The following is a 15,665-nucleotide window of genomic DNA, read 5'->3' on the forward strand; positions in this document are numbered from 1 at the left end:
CCACACATGTCATGGTATCTCATTTCTTCAACAGCAAATATTGTGCAAGGTAAAAGAATAGGCTAGGTACACTAGGTTACGCTAGGTACGCTTCAAATAGCTCATTCGGTGGAGTAGGAGCAGTGCTGCCTGAGCCGCCAGATCGTCGCACCACCACTTCTCACAACTGTGCCTGTTTAGTAAAGTTAGATCAAAGGTTAATGAATGTCTTGGAAGAACTCATAATGATTCATTCGTATTCTACATAACAGAACCAAATATAATAGTATGGTATAACATTACAGTTAGACAACAACAACAAAAATCACCTAATTTCCATTTTACAATGGTTAGTTGAATAGTAAAAAACAAAAAAGAGAATGTAACGACAGAGTGCGCCACTAGGCAGAATGTGTTTGGATTGAAACTAAATACAGGATTTAGTTTGTTAACACCATCTGTTCTGCCCAGGAAACAGTAATTCAAGAAGATCTGAATCCATATTCCCATGAAATCCATTGAGATCAAATGATTGGCATGCAGATGCAGTTTGGAAGTTTCACCGGTAAAATGTGTTTAATTATCATTTATGACTGACAGTGGCCTATTTTGAAATTACGTTTGCCTAACTTGGCGTTTGAGGGTATTAAAAATATTACCTTTTGGAGACAATATGTGTGGGCATAGACAAACATTGCAATTGGAGGATTAATATCAATAGGCTACACTTGTGGGGGAAAAAAACAGTGGTACAAATTTTGAGAAATTATGACATTGTTTCAATTTGTATTGCGCTTCAGTACCTGGGGTATTTTAAATGTGGACACCCTAGCTACAGAGCATTTCATCATCACTCCTGCCTCGACGTGATTATTTGAAACATGCAGCTTCTGCTCCTGTATTCTCACTATCATTGCAAACTAACAGCTCCCTCTCCCTGCTTATTTCAGATCAAGTCTAAAAACGTAAGACCGGCTGCACCATGACAAAACATAATCTTGCTTTCAGAGAGATTCTGCCAGTAGACGTCCATTACAAAAGAGATTAAGGACTGTGAAGCGAACAATAAACTAACATACGGCAGGAAAAAAATAGAGCATTTTCCAATTATAGTATCTGACATTAAGCCAAGTGATACCAAACAACGACAATAACTCCTTCAGCTGCTTCTTCTTCTTACATCCTGCATGCTCCCACTCTTCTTCCCCGCAATCTGTTTTTCTAGTTCCTTGTGCCATTGCTCTGAGCAACACCTCACTGAGGAAGAATCTGCAGCTTTTTCCCTGTCTGGCGGGCCTGGCAGACTCAGTCTTTGTCATTCAGACAATTAAAGCGAACTTGTCTCTTTGAACCAGCACAAACATGGTTGAACTGGGCTTGCAGAAATGATAGTCAGTGTTTAAAATTAGGTCAGACAAGTTGACTTCAGAAGGAAGAATTTATTGTTATATTGCTAATATATTTTGTTGTCCTCACTATTATGATGACTTATAAAGAGGAAGGAGTGAGGATACAAAAGTTACCAGAAAGTCAACACATGTTGTAGATTGTCCATGGCTGTGTAGTGGGTTAATGGGTAAATGCAGTCTGCATCTGAAAATATGATGCTATGACCAAAAAAGACATCATAACATGATGTGCTACAACATCTCCTATCACAAACCAGATCGAACTGCACTTATTCACATGCAGTCAATACTCATCAACAAAAATACTGCATCAATAAGCAATTCTAGAAGCTTCCAACTTCAGTACATGAGAGGCGTCCATTGGTCTTCTATTTGCTAGTCTTTTGATCCACATTGCAACCCTGATGTGATGTCCCTCATCCACTTCAAGTCTTCTGAAACAGAAAGCCCAGGACGGGTTTACCTTTACCGTACTTCAGTAGGAACAAAAATGTGTAGAACAAGGTAGGCTTCTAAAGTTACTGCTGTAAACTATGCCACCAAACTCCATTAGAGCACAGATAATTCATATTTTATTGGACCTGCACAGCCTACATTAAGGATGCAAATATGTGATGACTGCAGGTCTAGCCTATGGTCCCAAAGTTTACAGACCAAAATCCTTTTGAGGAGACAGAAGTTCAAAATCAATTATTTTTACTCCAACATGCTCTTGAAAAAGCAATCAAATGCATTGGTATTAGGCTCATTAAAACTGAAAGATAATTGTCTTATGCCACAGCCACTTTATTTTCTGTAAAGCCATATCAGTCAATATGCATAAAGCCTTCTTGATTCACTGTTTTGCATTCAGGGAATAACGCTGTCGAACTCAAATTAGTGTTCACTTGGCAGTTAAATTACTCTCAAGGAAATGCCTAGGAAATAGCAGGCCATTATTAAGTCTCGCATGTAGTTAACTGATATGTGTTGCCCCTGCTGCGCAAACAATTGAGAGCGGAGTGTAAAGATTAAGCCAAAGTTCAGCATCTTAAAGACTGTCTTCTTTCTGAATTTTGAAGATTTCCTATAAAACCAGTCTGAACCTTCCACATCAGAAGCACATGATATAGTATCACAGCCAATACGTGATTACTGTCCCATAGGTTTATAAATTGGATGTGCAGTCAGCACGATTCTGTTATTTACCGATTTGTTTACTTATCTGCTTCCTTCATCAGCCAGATGGAATATGGGGCATAACATGTAAATGAATAATAATCATCATCATCATCATCGCGGTGATAATGATACGCCAGTCTAATTCCATAGCTGGTAGGCTCTAAAAGCTTAGCACAGAGTCCTGCTCTAGGGTAGTACTTTAAACTTTAGCCTCGCCCCGCTGCGTACAGAACGTCAGCATTTATCCCTTACTAAATCCCCGTTCTAGAATTCCCTTCTAGCCAATCTGGAATGAGTATTAAACAACGCTGTGGGATAGATTTTGATAAAGGTCAGGAGTCTAATTGAACACATAAACAGATCACTGGTCTGTGATGACATAATAGGGATACACACGTGGGTATCACAGAAAGCATTGGGAAAAGTGTCAAAAGCTATCTGGGAATAGGCTATACCGTTTACTTTATCAATTAAACAGCTTCTTCATCCACTAAAAAATAGATAGGACAACTTTCCATCTGGATGGATAATATTATATTAGGGAATTCCTGACATAACTCAGGGGTATGGAAAAGCTATTGTGATAGATGTCTGACCAACTACTGTTAGAAAAAGTATCTAATTTTGTAAAGGAATACAAGATTAGACATGGTCCCTTTGAGGGGGTGCTGAGAGGAAACCTGACTGTAGTTACTTTAAAACCATTGTCCTCAATTTCCATTTGTAAAACACATTAGAAATGTTAAATCGTCTGTGTTTTGGATGTAGCCTACATACAGTGGGTATTTATATACTGTATTATCTAGGCTACATGCCACTGAAGGCTATTTAAAGCCACATTTTAGTCACTCACAGCAAGTCTCACTTATGGCCCGTTCACGTGCAAGTCAGAACTAGGAAATGTTCAACATGCTAACTGGTTGAACTTGGCACGTGTATAACTACAAACAGTTAGCACGTAGGACATTTCAAAGTTTCCTAGTTCCTGACTAGCACGCAAACGCAGCAGTAGGCTATCTATAACCCGTTTTAATCTTCATCTCTGTAGCTCTCTCCCTACCTACCTACAGAAAATAACTAACATTTTTACTTCAACATTTATGAGGGAAAAAAGTGAAAATATTGTTTCCAAACCCCATTCGTCTCAACAGTACATTGGATCAGTAGTTTGCTTACCAGATTGTTGTTCACGAAATTAGATAACGGCTGCAAGAGACAGAACAGATGGACAATGGTTAAATTAAAGTATTTTTGGTATTAATTTAACTCACTTTCATAATTGTTGCATAATTCCATAGAGGGATGATGAATGTGTATAAATAGGCTGAGGCTCGGTGTGTCAATCTGATTGTACATGGAGCGGTGCGAGTAGGAGAGAGATATAAGCGCTCGAGCACTTAGTTGGACGAGACGTTTTCCATGGGTTTGAAAGGGCACACTCTTTCTTTCCGTTATAGCTTGGATGAAACACATGCACATACTGTAGTGTGCTTCGTGTAGGGAACCTCTTGGACTTCAATCCCAGTTTAAAATTATTTGATTTAACCTATCAATTAACCATGGATGCTACCATTTACCAAATCATCTTTGGGGAGTTTGGAGACCCAAACTGCAGTGTGATGGATTCATTTCAAGACAGTTTCTATGAAAACGCATCGTTCTCTTTGATGGATTTTGACGGTACGATTTGGGGTGATTTTGACACGGTCATCAATGGTTAGGCTAATGCTCTTTCTTGACAACTTTGACGAATAATTATCATTATTTAAACGTCTTATTATTTATTTAAAGGTTTGTATTGCAATGCCACAACGGATGAGATTGGAACATGTTGGCCAAAGAGCAACACCGGACGGATGGTGGAGAGACCCTGTCCGGAGTACATCAATGGGGTGAAGTACAACACAACAAGTAAGACATTAAACCATTTAATTCTGTTAACGTTTTTCTCCCACCGTTTGTTTATGGGGTTTGTCGCTGTCCATGTGTAATTGGTTGGCGATACTTTTCTGGTGGTAATGTTGCAGATCATATTAAGCAGTAACTCTAAACTGTGCAATCGAAACCAATCTTCTAATTCTAGGTACAGTAATAATATCATATTTAGTTTTCACGTGGGTTGCTGGAATAGAGTCAGAAGACTCAAGCACCATTTTTGCAAATGCGAATACATTTATTCATGCAGTTTTCTCCAATTGCTCTACCAATATGTGTTATTTTTATATTGAATACTGAGTCCAGTTATGTCTACCAGAACCATCCTGTTATGAAACATGATCAACAATGTCAAAATAAGCAATGCTATCTTTCCTCTCTGTTTTGGCTCTCTGACCTGCCCTGTGCTTTTGGTAGACTTGGTTTTCATCACCATACCTAACCTGCAAACATCCATTCATTCATTCATCTTTCATTAATTTCTCAAGATGGATTATTACCCATGGGTGAACAAGCAGCACCCTGCTTGATAATGTAGAGAAACACCTGTGTCACTCGATGCGTCATTGTTCACATCCAGAAGAGTAGTTATTGATGAGAGTCGCTAATTAAATAATAGTGGCAGATGTCATAATGAAAATAATAGGTCACAGATGATGGTGGAGCTGTCAACTCCAGAGATGTGGATAGAGATAGACATATTGCTTATTTATGAAGTCTGACGGGGTGATTTGAGCTAACGAATGCAAAAAAACAACATATTTGAACTGTACTTGTGCACGTGACAATAAAACTTCAAACTTGGATCTTATCTGTCACATGGTGACTGACAATAACTTCAGATCAAAGTTGACTACAAACACAAAGTTCCCAACAGGTCTATTTCATTCATATTGAAATACATTTAATGTTTAAACAATTGAGTTCTATTTTGCTTCTCTCTATATTTTTTCTCAATATGTAGCCTAATATGTGTGCAATGCTGTGCCAAATCTGTGATTTCGTGTATTTTTATTGGGTAAGCATTGGTAATATACAGTGCATTCGGAAAGTTTTCAGACTCCACATTTTGTTACGTTACAGCCTTACTCTAAAATGGATAAAATCAAATAAATCCCTCATCAATCTACACACAATACCCCATAATGACAAAGCAAAAACAGTTTTTTAGAAATGTTAACAAATGTATAAAATAAAAACAGAAATACCTTATTTACAAAAGGTATTCAGACCCTTTGTTATGAGACTCGAAATTGAGCTCAGATGCATCCTGCTTCCATTTATCATCCTTGAGATGTTTCTACAGCTTGATTGGAATACACCTGTGGTAAATTCAATTGATTGGACATGATTTGGAAAGGCACACCTGTCAATATAAGGTCCCACAGTTGAAAGTGCATGTATTTCAAAACCCAAGCCATGAGGTCGAAGGAATCGTCCTTAGAAGTCCAAGACAGGATTGTGTCAAGGCACAGATCTGGGGAAGGATACCAACAAATGTCTGCAGCATTGAAGGTCCCCAAAAACACAGGGGCCTCCATCATTCTTAAATGGGAAAAGTTTGTAACTATCATTACTCTTCCTAGAGCTGGCCGCCCAGCCAAAATGAGCAATCGAGGGAGAAGGGCCTTGGTCAGGGAGGTGCCCAAGAACCCGATGGTCACTCTGACAGAGCTCCAGTGTTCCTCTGTGGAGATGGGAGAACCTGCTAGATGGACAACCATCTCTGCAGCACTCCACCAATCAGGAATTTATGGTAGAGAGGACAGACGGAAGCCACTCCTCAGTAAAAGGCACATGACAGCCCACTTGGTGTTTACCAAAAGTCACCTAAAGACTCTCAGACCATGAGAACTAAGATAGAACTCGTTGGCCTGAATGCCAAGTGTCATGTCTGCACGAAACCTGGCACGATCCCTTCGGTGAAGCATGGTGGCGTTAGCATCCTGTTGTGGGAATGTTTTTCAGCAGCACGGACTGGGAGACTGGTCAGGATCAAGGGAAAGATGAACGGAGCAAAGTACAGTGAGATCCTTGATGCTCCAGAGCACTCAAGACCTCATACTGAGGTGAACGTTCACCTTCCAACAGGACAACAACCTAAGCATACAGCCAAGACAACACAGGAGTGGTTTCGGGACAAGTCTCTGAACTTCCTTGAGTGGCCCAGCCAAAGCCCAGCGATGCTCCCCATCAAACCTAACAGAGCTTGAGAAGAATGGGAGAAACTGGTGTGCCAAAGAAGAATGGGAGAAACTAGTCTGCCAAACTTGTAGTGTCATACCCATGAGGACTTGAGGCTGTAATCGGTGCCAAAGGTGCTTCAACAAAATACTGAGTAAAGGGTCTGAATGCTTGTGTAATTGTGATACTTAAGTTTTCTATTTTTCATACATTTGCAAAAATGTTTAGGAACATGTTTTTCTTTGTCATTATGGGGTATTGTGTGTATATTGATGAGGTACTATTTGATCCATTTTAGAATGGGACTGTAACACAACAAAATGTGGAAAAGGTCAAAGGGTCTGAAAACTTTCCGAATGCACTGTATCTCTTCACCATCCGGTAGTCCGACGGACGAAACTGGGTTTGGCGATTTCCAGAACGCTACCTGCCCGAATGCATTGTACGAGCTGTAAAGTTTGGTGGATGAGGAATAATGGTCTGAGGTGGTTTTTCATTGTTCAGGCTCCTGAGTTCCAATGAAGGGAAATCTTAACGCTACAGCATACGATGACACTCTAGACGATTTTGTGCTTCCAACTTTGTGGCAACAGTTGGGGAAGGCCCTTTCCTGTTTCAGAATGACAATGTCCGTGTGCACAAAGTGAGGTTTATAAAGAAATGGTTTGTTGAGATTGATGTGGAAGAACTTGACTGACCTGCACAGAGCCCCGATCTGAACCCCGTCGAACACCTTTAAGATGAATTTGAACACTTACTGTGAGCCAGGCCTAATCGCCCAAAATCTCTGAGAGACCTCACTAATGCTCTTGTGGTTGAATGGAAGCAGGTCCCCGCATCAATGTTCCAGCATCTAGTGGAAAGCCTTCCCAGAAAAGTGGAGGCTGTTACAGCAGTAAAGGGGGACCAACTCCATATTAATGCCCATAATTTTGGAATGAGATGTTCAACGAGCAGATGTCCACATACTTTTTGTCATGTTGTTTAAATAGTCTACAGTATAGGCTATATAGGCCTATATCATTCAATACTATTTAAATCAATTTGACATTCATTCAATTGAGTAAACATTTTGCTTTTGTAAGCTAATGTCTGTAATTTTACCTCAATATCCACCGGGGAAAAAATATACATGCAACATACAAAATGTTGGTCCCACATTTCATGAGCTGAAATAAAACATCCCAGAAATGTCCATAAGCACAAACAGCTTATTTCTCTCAAATCCCTGTCCGTGAGCATTTCTCTGCTGCCAAGATAATCCATTCACCTGACAGGTGTGGCATATCAAGAAGCTGATTAAACAGCATGATCATTACACAGGTTCACCTTGTGCCGGGGACAATAAAAGGACACTCTAAAATGTGCAGTTTTGTCACAAAACACAATGGCACAGATGTCTCAAGTTTTGAGGGAGCGTGCAGTTGACATGCTGACTGCAGGAATGTCCACCAGAGCTGTTGCCAGATCATTTAATGTTAATTTCTCTACCATAAGCCGCTTCCAATGTCGTTTTAGAGAAATAGGCAGTATGACCAACCGGCTTCACAACCGCAGACCACGTGTAACCACTCCAGCCCAGGACCTCCATATCTGTCTTTTTCACCTGTGGGATCGTCTCAGACCAGCCACCCCGATAGCTGTTAAAACTGTGGCTTTGCACAACCAAAGAATTTCTGAACAAACTGCCAAAAACCGTCTCACGGAAGCTCATCTGCTTGCCCATCGTCCTCACCAAGGCTGTACCGGGCAGATGTCAGACTGCGTGTATGGCGTCATGTGGGCGAGCGATTTACTGATGTCAACATTATGAACAGAGGTGCTGGTGGGGTTATGGTATGGGCAGGCATAAGCTACGGACAATGAACACAGTTGCATCAATGGCAATTTGAATGCACAGAGAAACCATGACGAGATCCTGAGGCCCATTGTTGTGCCATTCATCTGCCTCCATCACCCCATGTTTCCGCATGATAATGCATAGCCCCATGTTGCAAGGATCTGTAAACATTTCCTGGAAGCTGAAAATGTCCTGGTTCTTCCATGGCCTGCATACTCACCAGATATGTTACCCATTGAGCATGGTTTGGACTGAGTAAAACCTTTGAAATTGTTGCACGTTACATTCATATTTTTGTTCAGAGTATTTCATGATGTGTTACAACACGTGCGCAATAATGTGCCAAATCTTGATTTAGTGCATTATTATAGAGTAAGCATTATAATAACCACCCAAAATATTTGCAGCCGTAGATGAGGATATCTTTTTAGGAGCTGATCCGTCCTCTGTATTGTGGAATAATTCTAATGCTAAGGTAAGATTTGAATGGAGAAAGCTGTTCTGAGAGCAGTGCTGGCTTTCTTTCGATCCTATCAGTATCAACACATGCCTCAACGACGCATGTGGCCAACGTTCTCTCTGCGTTGTGTGGTGTTTTGGAAAACGCATGTTACGTCTTCGGCCATTGTAGGAAAGATGGATCTTTGAAACACTCATAAGCCTAAATTCCATCGCTATCGGGAAACCGGGCCCAGGAGATCTTGTGCAGGCTCTGCAAGCTAATGCCTAAGTTTTGGATCTGCAGGTTAAACATCTTTGTGGTGTGCAGGAAACCAAGATTTTAATCCAGTCTGTCACATTAGGCCCACTATTGAAATGAACACGATGGTGTCTTGGGAGTCGTCTGAAGTCGGTACAACCAATCTGCTAACTTCTGTCTGTAGCGTCCGAACAGTTTATGCAAGATTTGAATGGAATAAGCTCATGCGAGAGCAGTGCTGCTTTTCTTTCAATCGTTTCAATATCGACGCGTGGTCTAACGATGCACTTAGCAAATGCTCTTTCTACGTGCTTGTTTTAGAAACACGCATAAATAACGATGCATCTGATACAATCATCGTAATTTTTAAGTTAAATCCAACTGGGAAACAAGGCCCAGACCATTTCAATAATCAACAGGTAATCAACAGATATTTGCTCGTCATTGAGATATAACTAGTAATCCCTGAATGTTTAGCTATGAGGAATATGTGTGTGAAATCCCAGGGGTCAGAATAATACACTGCAAAAGATAACAACACCAACATTTTAACTTGCAATCGCTGGTAATATTAACAGTTCATGTGCTAAATCAATTCAAATCCAATTTTATTGGTCACACACACATGGTCAGCGTGAAAGTCTTGTGCTTCTAGTTCCGACAATGCAGTAATATCTAGCAAGTAATCTAACAAATTCACAACAACTACCTTATACACACAAATGTAAAGGGATGAATAAGAATATGTACATATAAATATATAGGTGAGTGATGGTAGATCGGCATAGGCAAGATGAAGTAGATCGTATAGAATACAGTATACACAAATGAGATGAGTAATGCAGGATATCTAAACATTATTAATGTTGGGTTATTTAAAGTGACTAGAGATACCTTTATTAAGTCCATTTATTAAAGTGACCAGAGATTTGAGTCTGTATGTTGGCAGCAGCCTCTCTTTGTGGCTGTTTAACAGTCTGATGGCCTTGAGATAGAAACTGTTTTTCAGTCTCTTGGGCCCAGCTTTGATGCACCTGTACTGACCTCGCCTTCTGGATGATAGCGGGGTGAACAGGCAGTGGTTCGGGTAGTTGTTGTCCTTGATGATCTTTTTGGCCTTCCTGTGACATCGGGTGCTGTAGGTGTCCTGGTGGGCAGGTAGTTTGCCCCCAGTGATGCGTTGCGTAGACTGCACAACCTTCTGGAGAGCCTTGCGGTTGAGGGCGGTGCAGTTGCAGTACCAGGCAGTGATACAGCCCGACAGGATGCTCTCGATTGTGCATCTGTAAAAGTTTGTGAGTGTTTTAGGTGACAAGCCTCCTGAGTTTGAAGAGATGCCTTCTTCACCACGCTGCCTGTGTGGGTGGACCATTTCAGTTTTTCCTGTGATGTGTACGCCGAGGAACTTCAAATGTTCCACTGTCTCCACTACTGTCCTGTCGATGTGGAGGTGCTGCCTTTGCTATTTCCTGAAGTCCACAATCATCTCCTTTGTTTTGTTGACATTGAGTGAGAGGTTGTTTTCCTGACACCACACTCCGAGGGCCCTCACCTCCTACATGTAGGCCGTCTCATTGTTTTTTTCTTTCTTCATTTAACCTTTATTTAACTAGGCAAGTCAGTTAAGAACAAATTATTATTTACAATGACGGCATAGAAACAGTGGGTTAACTGCCTTGTTCAGGGGCAGAACGACAGATTTTTACCTGGTCAGGGATTCGATCTAGCAACCTTTTGGTTACAGGCCAACGCTCTAACCACTAGGATACCTGCCGTTGTTGTTGGTAATCAAGCCCACCACTGTAGTGTCGTCTGCAAACTTGATGATTGAGTTGGAAGCGTGCATGGCCACACAGTCATGGGTGAACAAATAGTACAGGAGAGGGCTGAGAACGCATCATTGTGGGACCCCAGTGTTGAGGATCAGCGGGTTGGAGTCCTACCTTCACCACCTGGGAATGGCCTGTCAAAACGTCCAGGACCCAGTTGCACAGGGCGGAGTCGAGACCCAGGGTCTCAAGTTTATGACGAGTTTAGAGGATACTATGGTGTTAAATGCTGAGCTGTAGTCAATGAACAGCATTTTTACATAGGTAATCCTCTTATCCAGATGGGATAGGGCAGTGTGCAGTGTGATGGCGATTGCATCGTCAGTGGACCTATTGGGGCGGTAAGCCAATTGGAGTGGGTCTAGAGCATCAGGTAGTGTTATGCTGGTGAATGAGGACCCAAAAGCGACTTAACAGAAACAGAGTCTTTATTCCAGTCTATAACAAAAACGATAATCCTGGATATAATCTCAGGTAAAGTCAAAACAGGAAAACTGAAATCCTCTAGGCAGTAGAGGGAACAACTGGAGACGCGACCACAGACTGCAGGTCGCTTCGGGAAGGCGCAGGCCGTAGCTGATATAGATACCTGCTCACACGCAGCATCTGAAGAAGGCAGAAACACGACAGGGCGGAACAAGGACACAGAACAGCAAACATCAAACAAGGATCCGACAAGGACAGAAGCGGAAAACGGAGGGAGAAATAGGGACTCTAATCAGAGGGCAAAATAGGGGACAGGTGTGAAAGAGTAAATGAGGTAGTTAGGAGAATGAGGAACAGCTGGGATCAGGAACGGAACGATAGAGAGAGAGAGCGAGAGAGGGAGAGAGGGAGGGGGAGAGAGGGAGGGGGAGAGAGAGGGATAGAAAGAGGGAAAGAACCTAATAAGACCAGCAGAGGGAAACGAATAGAAGGGGAAGCACAGGGACAAGACATGACAATCAATGACAAAACATGACAGGTAGGGTGGAGTTGATATGATCCTTGACTTGTCTCTCAAGCACTTCATGATGACAGAAGTGAGTGCAACGGGGCGATAGTCATTTAGCTCAGTTACGTTAGCTTTCCTGGGATAGGGATTGATTGAATATATCCGTAAACACACCAGCCAGCTGGTCTGCACATGCTCTGAGGACGCGGCTAGGGATGCCGTCTGGGCCGGTAGCCTTGCGAGGCTTAACAAATGTAAATGTTTTACTCACGTTGGCCACGGAGAGGGAGAACCCACAGGCTTTGGTAGCGGGCCATACCAGTGGCACTGTATTGTCCTCAAAGCGAGCAAAGAAGTTTTTTAATTTGTCTGGGAGCAAGACATCAATGTCAGAGACTGGGCTGGTTTTCTTTTTGTAATCCATGATTGACTGTAGATCCTGCCACATACATGTCGTGTTTGAGCCGTTGAATTGTTACTCTACTTTCTCTCTATAATGACGCTTTGCCTGTTTGATTGCTTTGCATTGTGAATAGCTGCACTGTTTGTATTCGGCCATGATTAAAAGAGGTGTTTCTCGCTTTGAGTTTTGGGCGAAAGCGGCCATCAATCAACGGTTTCTGGTTAGGAAAGGTTTGAATAGTCACAGTAGGTACCACATCCCCGATGCGCTTGCTAATAAACTCGCTCACCGAGTCAGCGTATACATCAATGTTATTGTCTGAGGCTGTCCAGAACATATCCCAGTCCACGTGATCGAAGCAATCTTGAAGCGAAGAATCCGATTTGTCAGACCAGCGTTGGATAGACCTGAGCACGGACATTTCCTGTTTTAGTTTCTGTCAATAGGCTGGGAGCAACAAAATGGAGTCATGGTCAGATTTGCCGAAGGCAGGGCGGGGGAGGGCTTTGTATGCATAGCGCAAGTTAGAGTAGCAATGCTACCAGCTTGTGTCGCGCATTTGACATGCTGATTGAATTTAGGAGGTCTTGTTTGTTCTCAGGTTAGCTTTGTTAAACAACTTTTTAGGGCTAAGCCCCTTTTTTATCCACTTCCTGTCTGAAGGACATGCCCAAAGTAAACTGCCTGTAGCTCAGGCAATGAAGTCAGGATATGCATATAATTGGTACAATTGGAAAGAAAACACTTTGAAGTTTGTAGAAATGATCAAATATTGTAGGAGAATATAACTCAATACATATGATGGGAGAAATCCAAAGAAAAACCAACCAGAATTGTTTTTGTTGTTGAGAGACCATCCTATTAGAAAGGCAAGAGAAATATCATATTAATGTTCAAGATTTCAGGCTCGTAACTTCAAAAACGAATAAAAAATACAAGGTTTTGCAGAAGTACACAGTCTTGGAAATGTGTGTTTGCACACGCCATGAAGACATTAGGCACCTGCTGAAATAGTTTCCTATTGAATATACTTCTTTCCATAAGAAATATTATATTTTGATTACATTTTAGGGTATCCGAGGAGTAAATAGAAACAGTTTTTCCCACTAGCGGAACTTCTATCACTAAGAAGGTTTACAATTCCCAGGTACAATAAATGCAGCCTCAGGATGTTTGGTTTCCAGTTTACATAGAGTCCAGTGAAGTTCTTTCAGGGCCGACGAGGTATCTGCTTGGGGGGCGGGGATATACACGGCCGTGACTGTAAACGAGGAGAATTCTCTTGGAAGATAATTTGATTGTAAGGAATTCTAGGTCAGGTGAACAAAAGGACTTGAGTTCCTGTATGTTGTTGATTACACAATGAGTCGTTAAATCGTAAGGCATACACCCCGCCCTTCTTCTTACCAGAGAGATGTTTGTTTCTGTCAGCCCGATGCATGACGAAACCAGGTGGCTGTACCGATATCCCGAGTGAGCCGTGTTTCCGTAAAACGGGAACATGCCCTAATTTCGGCCACCTTGTTATCTAGAGATTGGACATTGGCGAGTAATATGCTCGGAAGTGGTGGATGGTTTGCTCGCCCTCTGAGACTGACCAGCAGGCCGCTCCGTCTGCCTCTCCTGCTGCGACCGCGTTGTTTTGGGTCGGCCTCTGGAGTAAGATTCCATGTCCAGGGTGGAGGTCTGAACAAAGGATCCGCTTCGGGAAAGACGTATTCCTGGTCATAATGTTGGTAAGTTGAGATCGCTTTTATATCCAATAGTTATTCCCGGCTGTATGTAATAACACTTGAGATTTTCTGGGCTAACAATGTAAGAAGTAATACATTAAAAACAACTGCATAGCTTCCTAAGGACCATAATTTCCTAAGGACCTGAAGCGAGGCGACCATCTCTGTCAGCATTAGGCTGTTAAAAGCTTTTAGGTATGGAGAGATGCTGCGTGTGTGGTTTCTTTGTCTCAATACTGTACCTTTTTCCATTTATCCCCTAAAATGCTCTTGTCACAAAGTTACTAAATAATGCTTTTAATAGAAAAGAAAAAGCCAGCCATTACAGCCTTTAAAGACAAGAAACTAAAAGAAAATAAATTCAGTGTGCTCAAATAATCTTTGCAATATCTGGGTAATATTACAGTCCCATTCTTTCACCATCTTGAGAGTGCTAGCAATACAGATATTCAAGCTCAGAGACTGTAGGGAACAAAATCAGTGTGTGTGGATTAATGTATTTCATAGATTCATGTTTAACATGCTAGAGATATCGTTGAAAATATAGGGAGGGTTACTTTACTCACCACAAATGGCGATCAGTGTTTACCCACCTATTTCTTTTACCACTAAATCATTGCTTACAACAGTACTCCTAATATGTTTTGTCCAAAGACACAACATGGGCCATTAATATCACTATCCACAGCCAAAATAAAGAAAACACCAACATATAGTGCCTTAATAGGGCGTTAGGCCACCACAATGCGCCAGTACAGTGTCAATGCGCCTTGGAATAGATTCTACATATGTCTGGAACTCTATTGGAGGGACGCTGCCCCCTTCAGTGTTCAAATGGGTTGAGATCTGCTGACTGAGACAACACACACACACCTCTCTTTCAAAGTCACTGAGATCTTTTCTTCTTGCCATGGTAGCCAAAATATTTTATACATGACCTTAAGCATGATGGAATTTTAATTGCTTAATTAGCACCTGCTTTCAATATACTTTGTATCCTCATTAACTCAAGTGTTTCCTTTATTTTGGCATTTACCTGTATATTTAATCCATGGTAGAGACTTGCATTATATTTATTTTGATATGCCTTGCCTAAAGACACAACTTTAAAATCAGGAACTGTACATTTCTACTTTAAAAATAACTTTAATGACTGCTAATTTATGCGTAACTATTTCTGTTAGATGCATTGTGCAGACCAATAACAACTTTGACACTCCTAGGTGTTAACTTTTTGTGAATACACCCCGTTAACACACTTCTTAACTGTATCTGGCTTGAAATAGGTCAAGATTAAGCAAAGAATGCCTTGATATAAACGATACATTCTGTCAGTGTAGATCCTCCATACACACATATGGCACATGGAAGTCATAGTGATTTCTATTCACTGAGAGATTGTCTCCTTGAGATAACAGTACTTTGAACAATATCAGACATGGAGTTACTGTAGGCCTGCAAAGTAGAATTTGGGTTCAAATTCAGGTCATTGAATTGTTACTGGGAAGATGGAATCAAATCAAGTGTATTTGTCACATTCTTCTAAACAACAGGTTTA

At 41.4% G+C, this 15,665-nt stretch overlaps 1 protein-coding gene across 1 annotated transcript in view; it reads left to right on the top strand.

Moving 5' to 3' along the window:
- The first annotated feature begins 3,920 nt into the window (after positions 1-3,920).
- Positions 3,921-15,665, top strand: part of LOC124041733 (corticotropin-releasing factor receptor 2-like) — an 83,159-nt gene continuing 71,414 nt past the window's right edge. The window contains exons 1-2 of the mRNA XM_046359667.1: positions 3,921-4,229; positions 4,341-4,460. Coding sequence (XP_046215623.1) covers positions 4,109-4,229; positions 4,341-4,460 — 241 coding nt within the window. The 5' untranslated portion in view covers positions 3,921-4,108. The remainder of the gene's footprint in view (positions 4,230-4,340; positions 4,461-15,665) is intronic.

This window comes from Oncorhynchus gorbuscha, linkage group LG08, assembly GCF_021184085.1.
Source record: "Oncorhynchus gorbuscha isolate QuinsamMale2020 ecotype Even-year linkage group LG08, OgorEven_v1.0, whole genome shotgun sequence".
Lineage (NCBI taxonomy): Eukaryota > Metazoa > Chordata > Actinopteri > Salmoniformes > Salmonidae > Oncorhynchus > Oncorhynchus gorbuscha.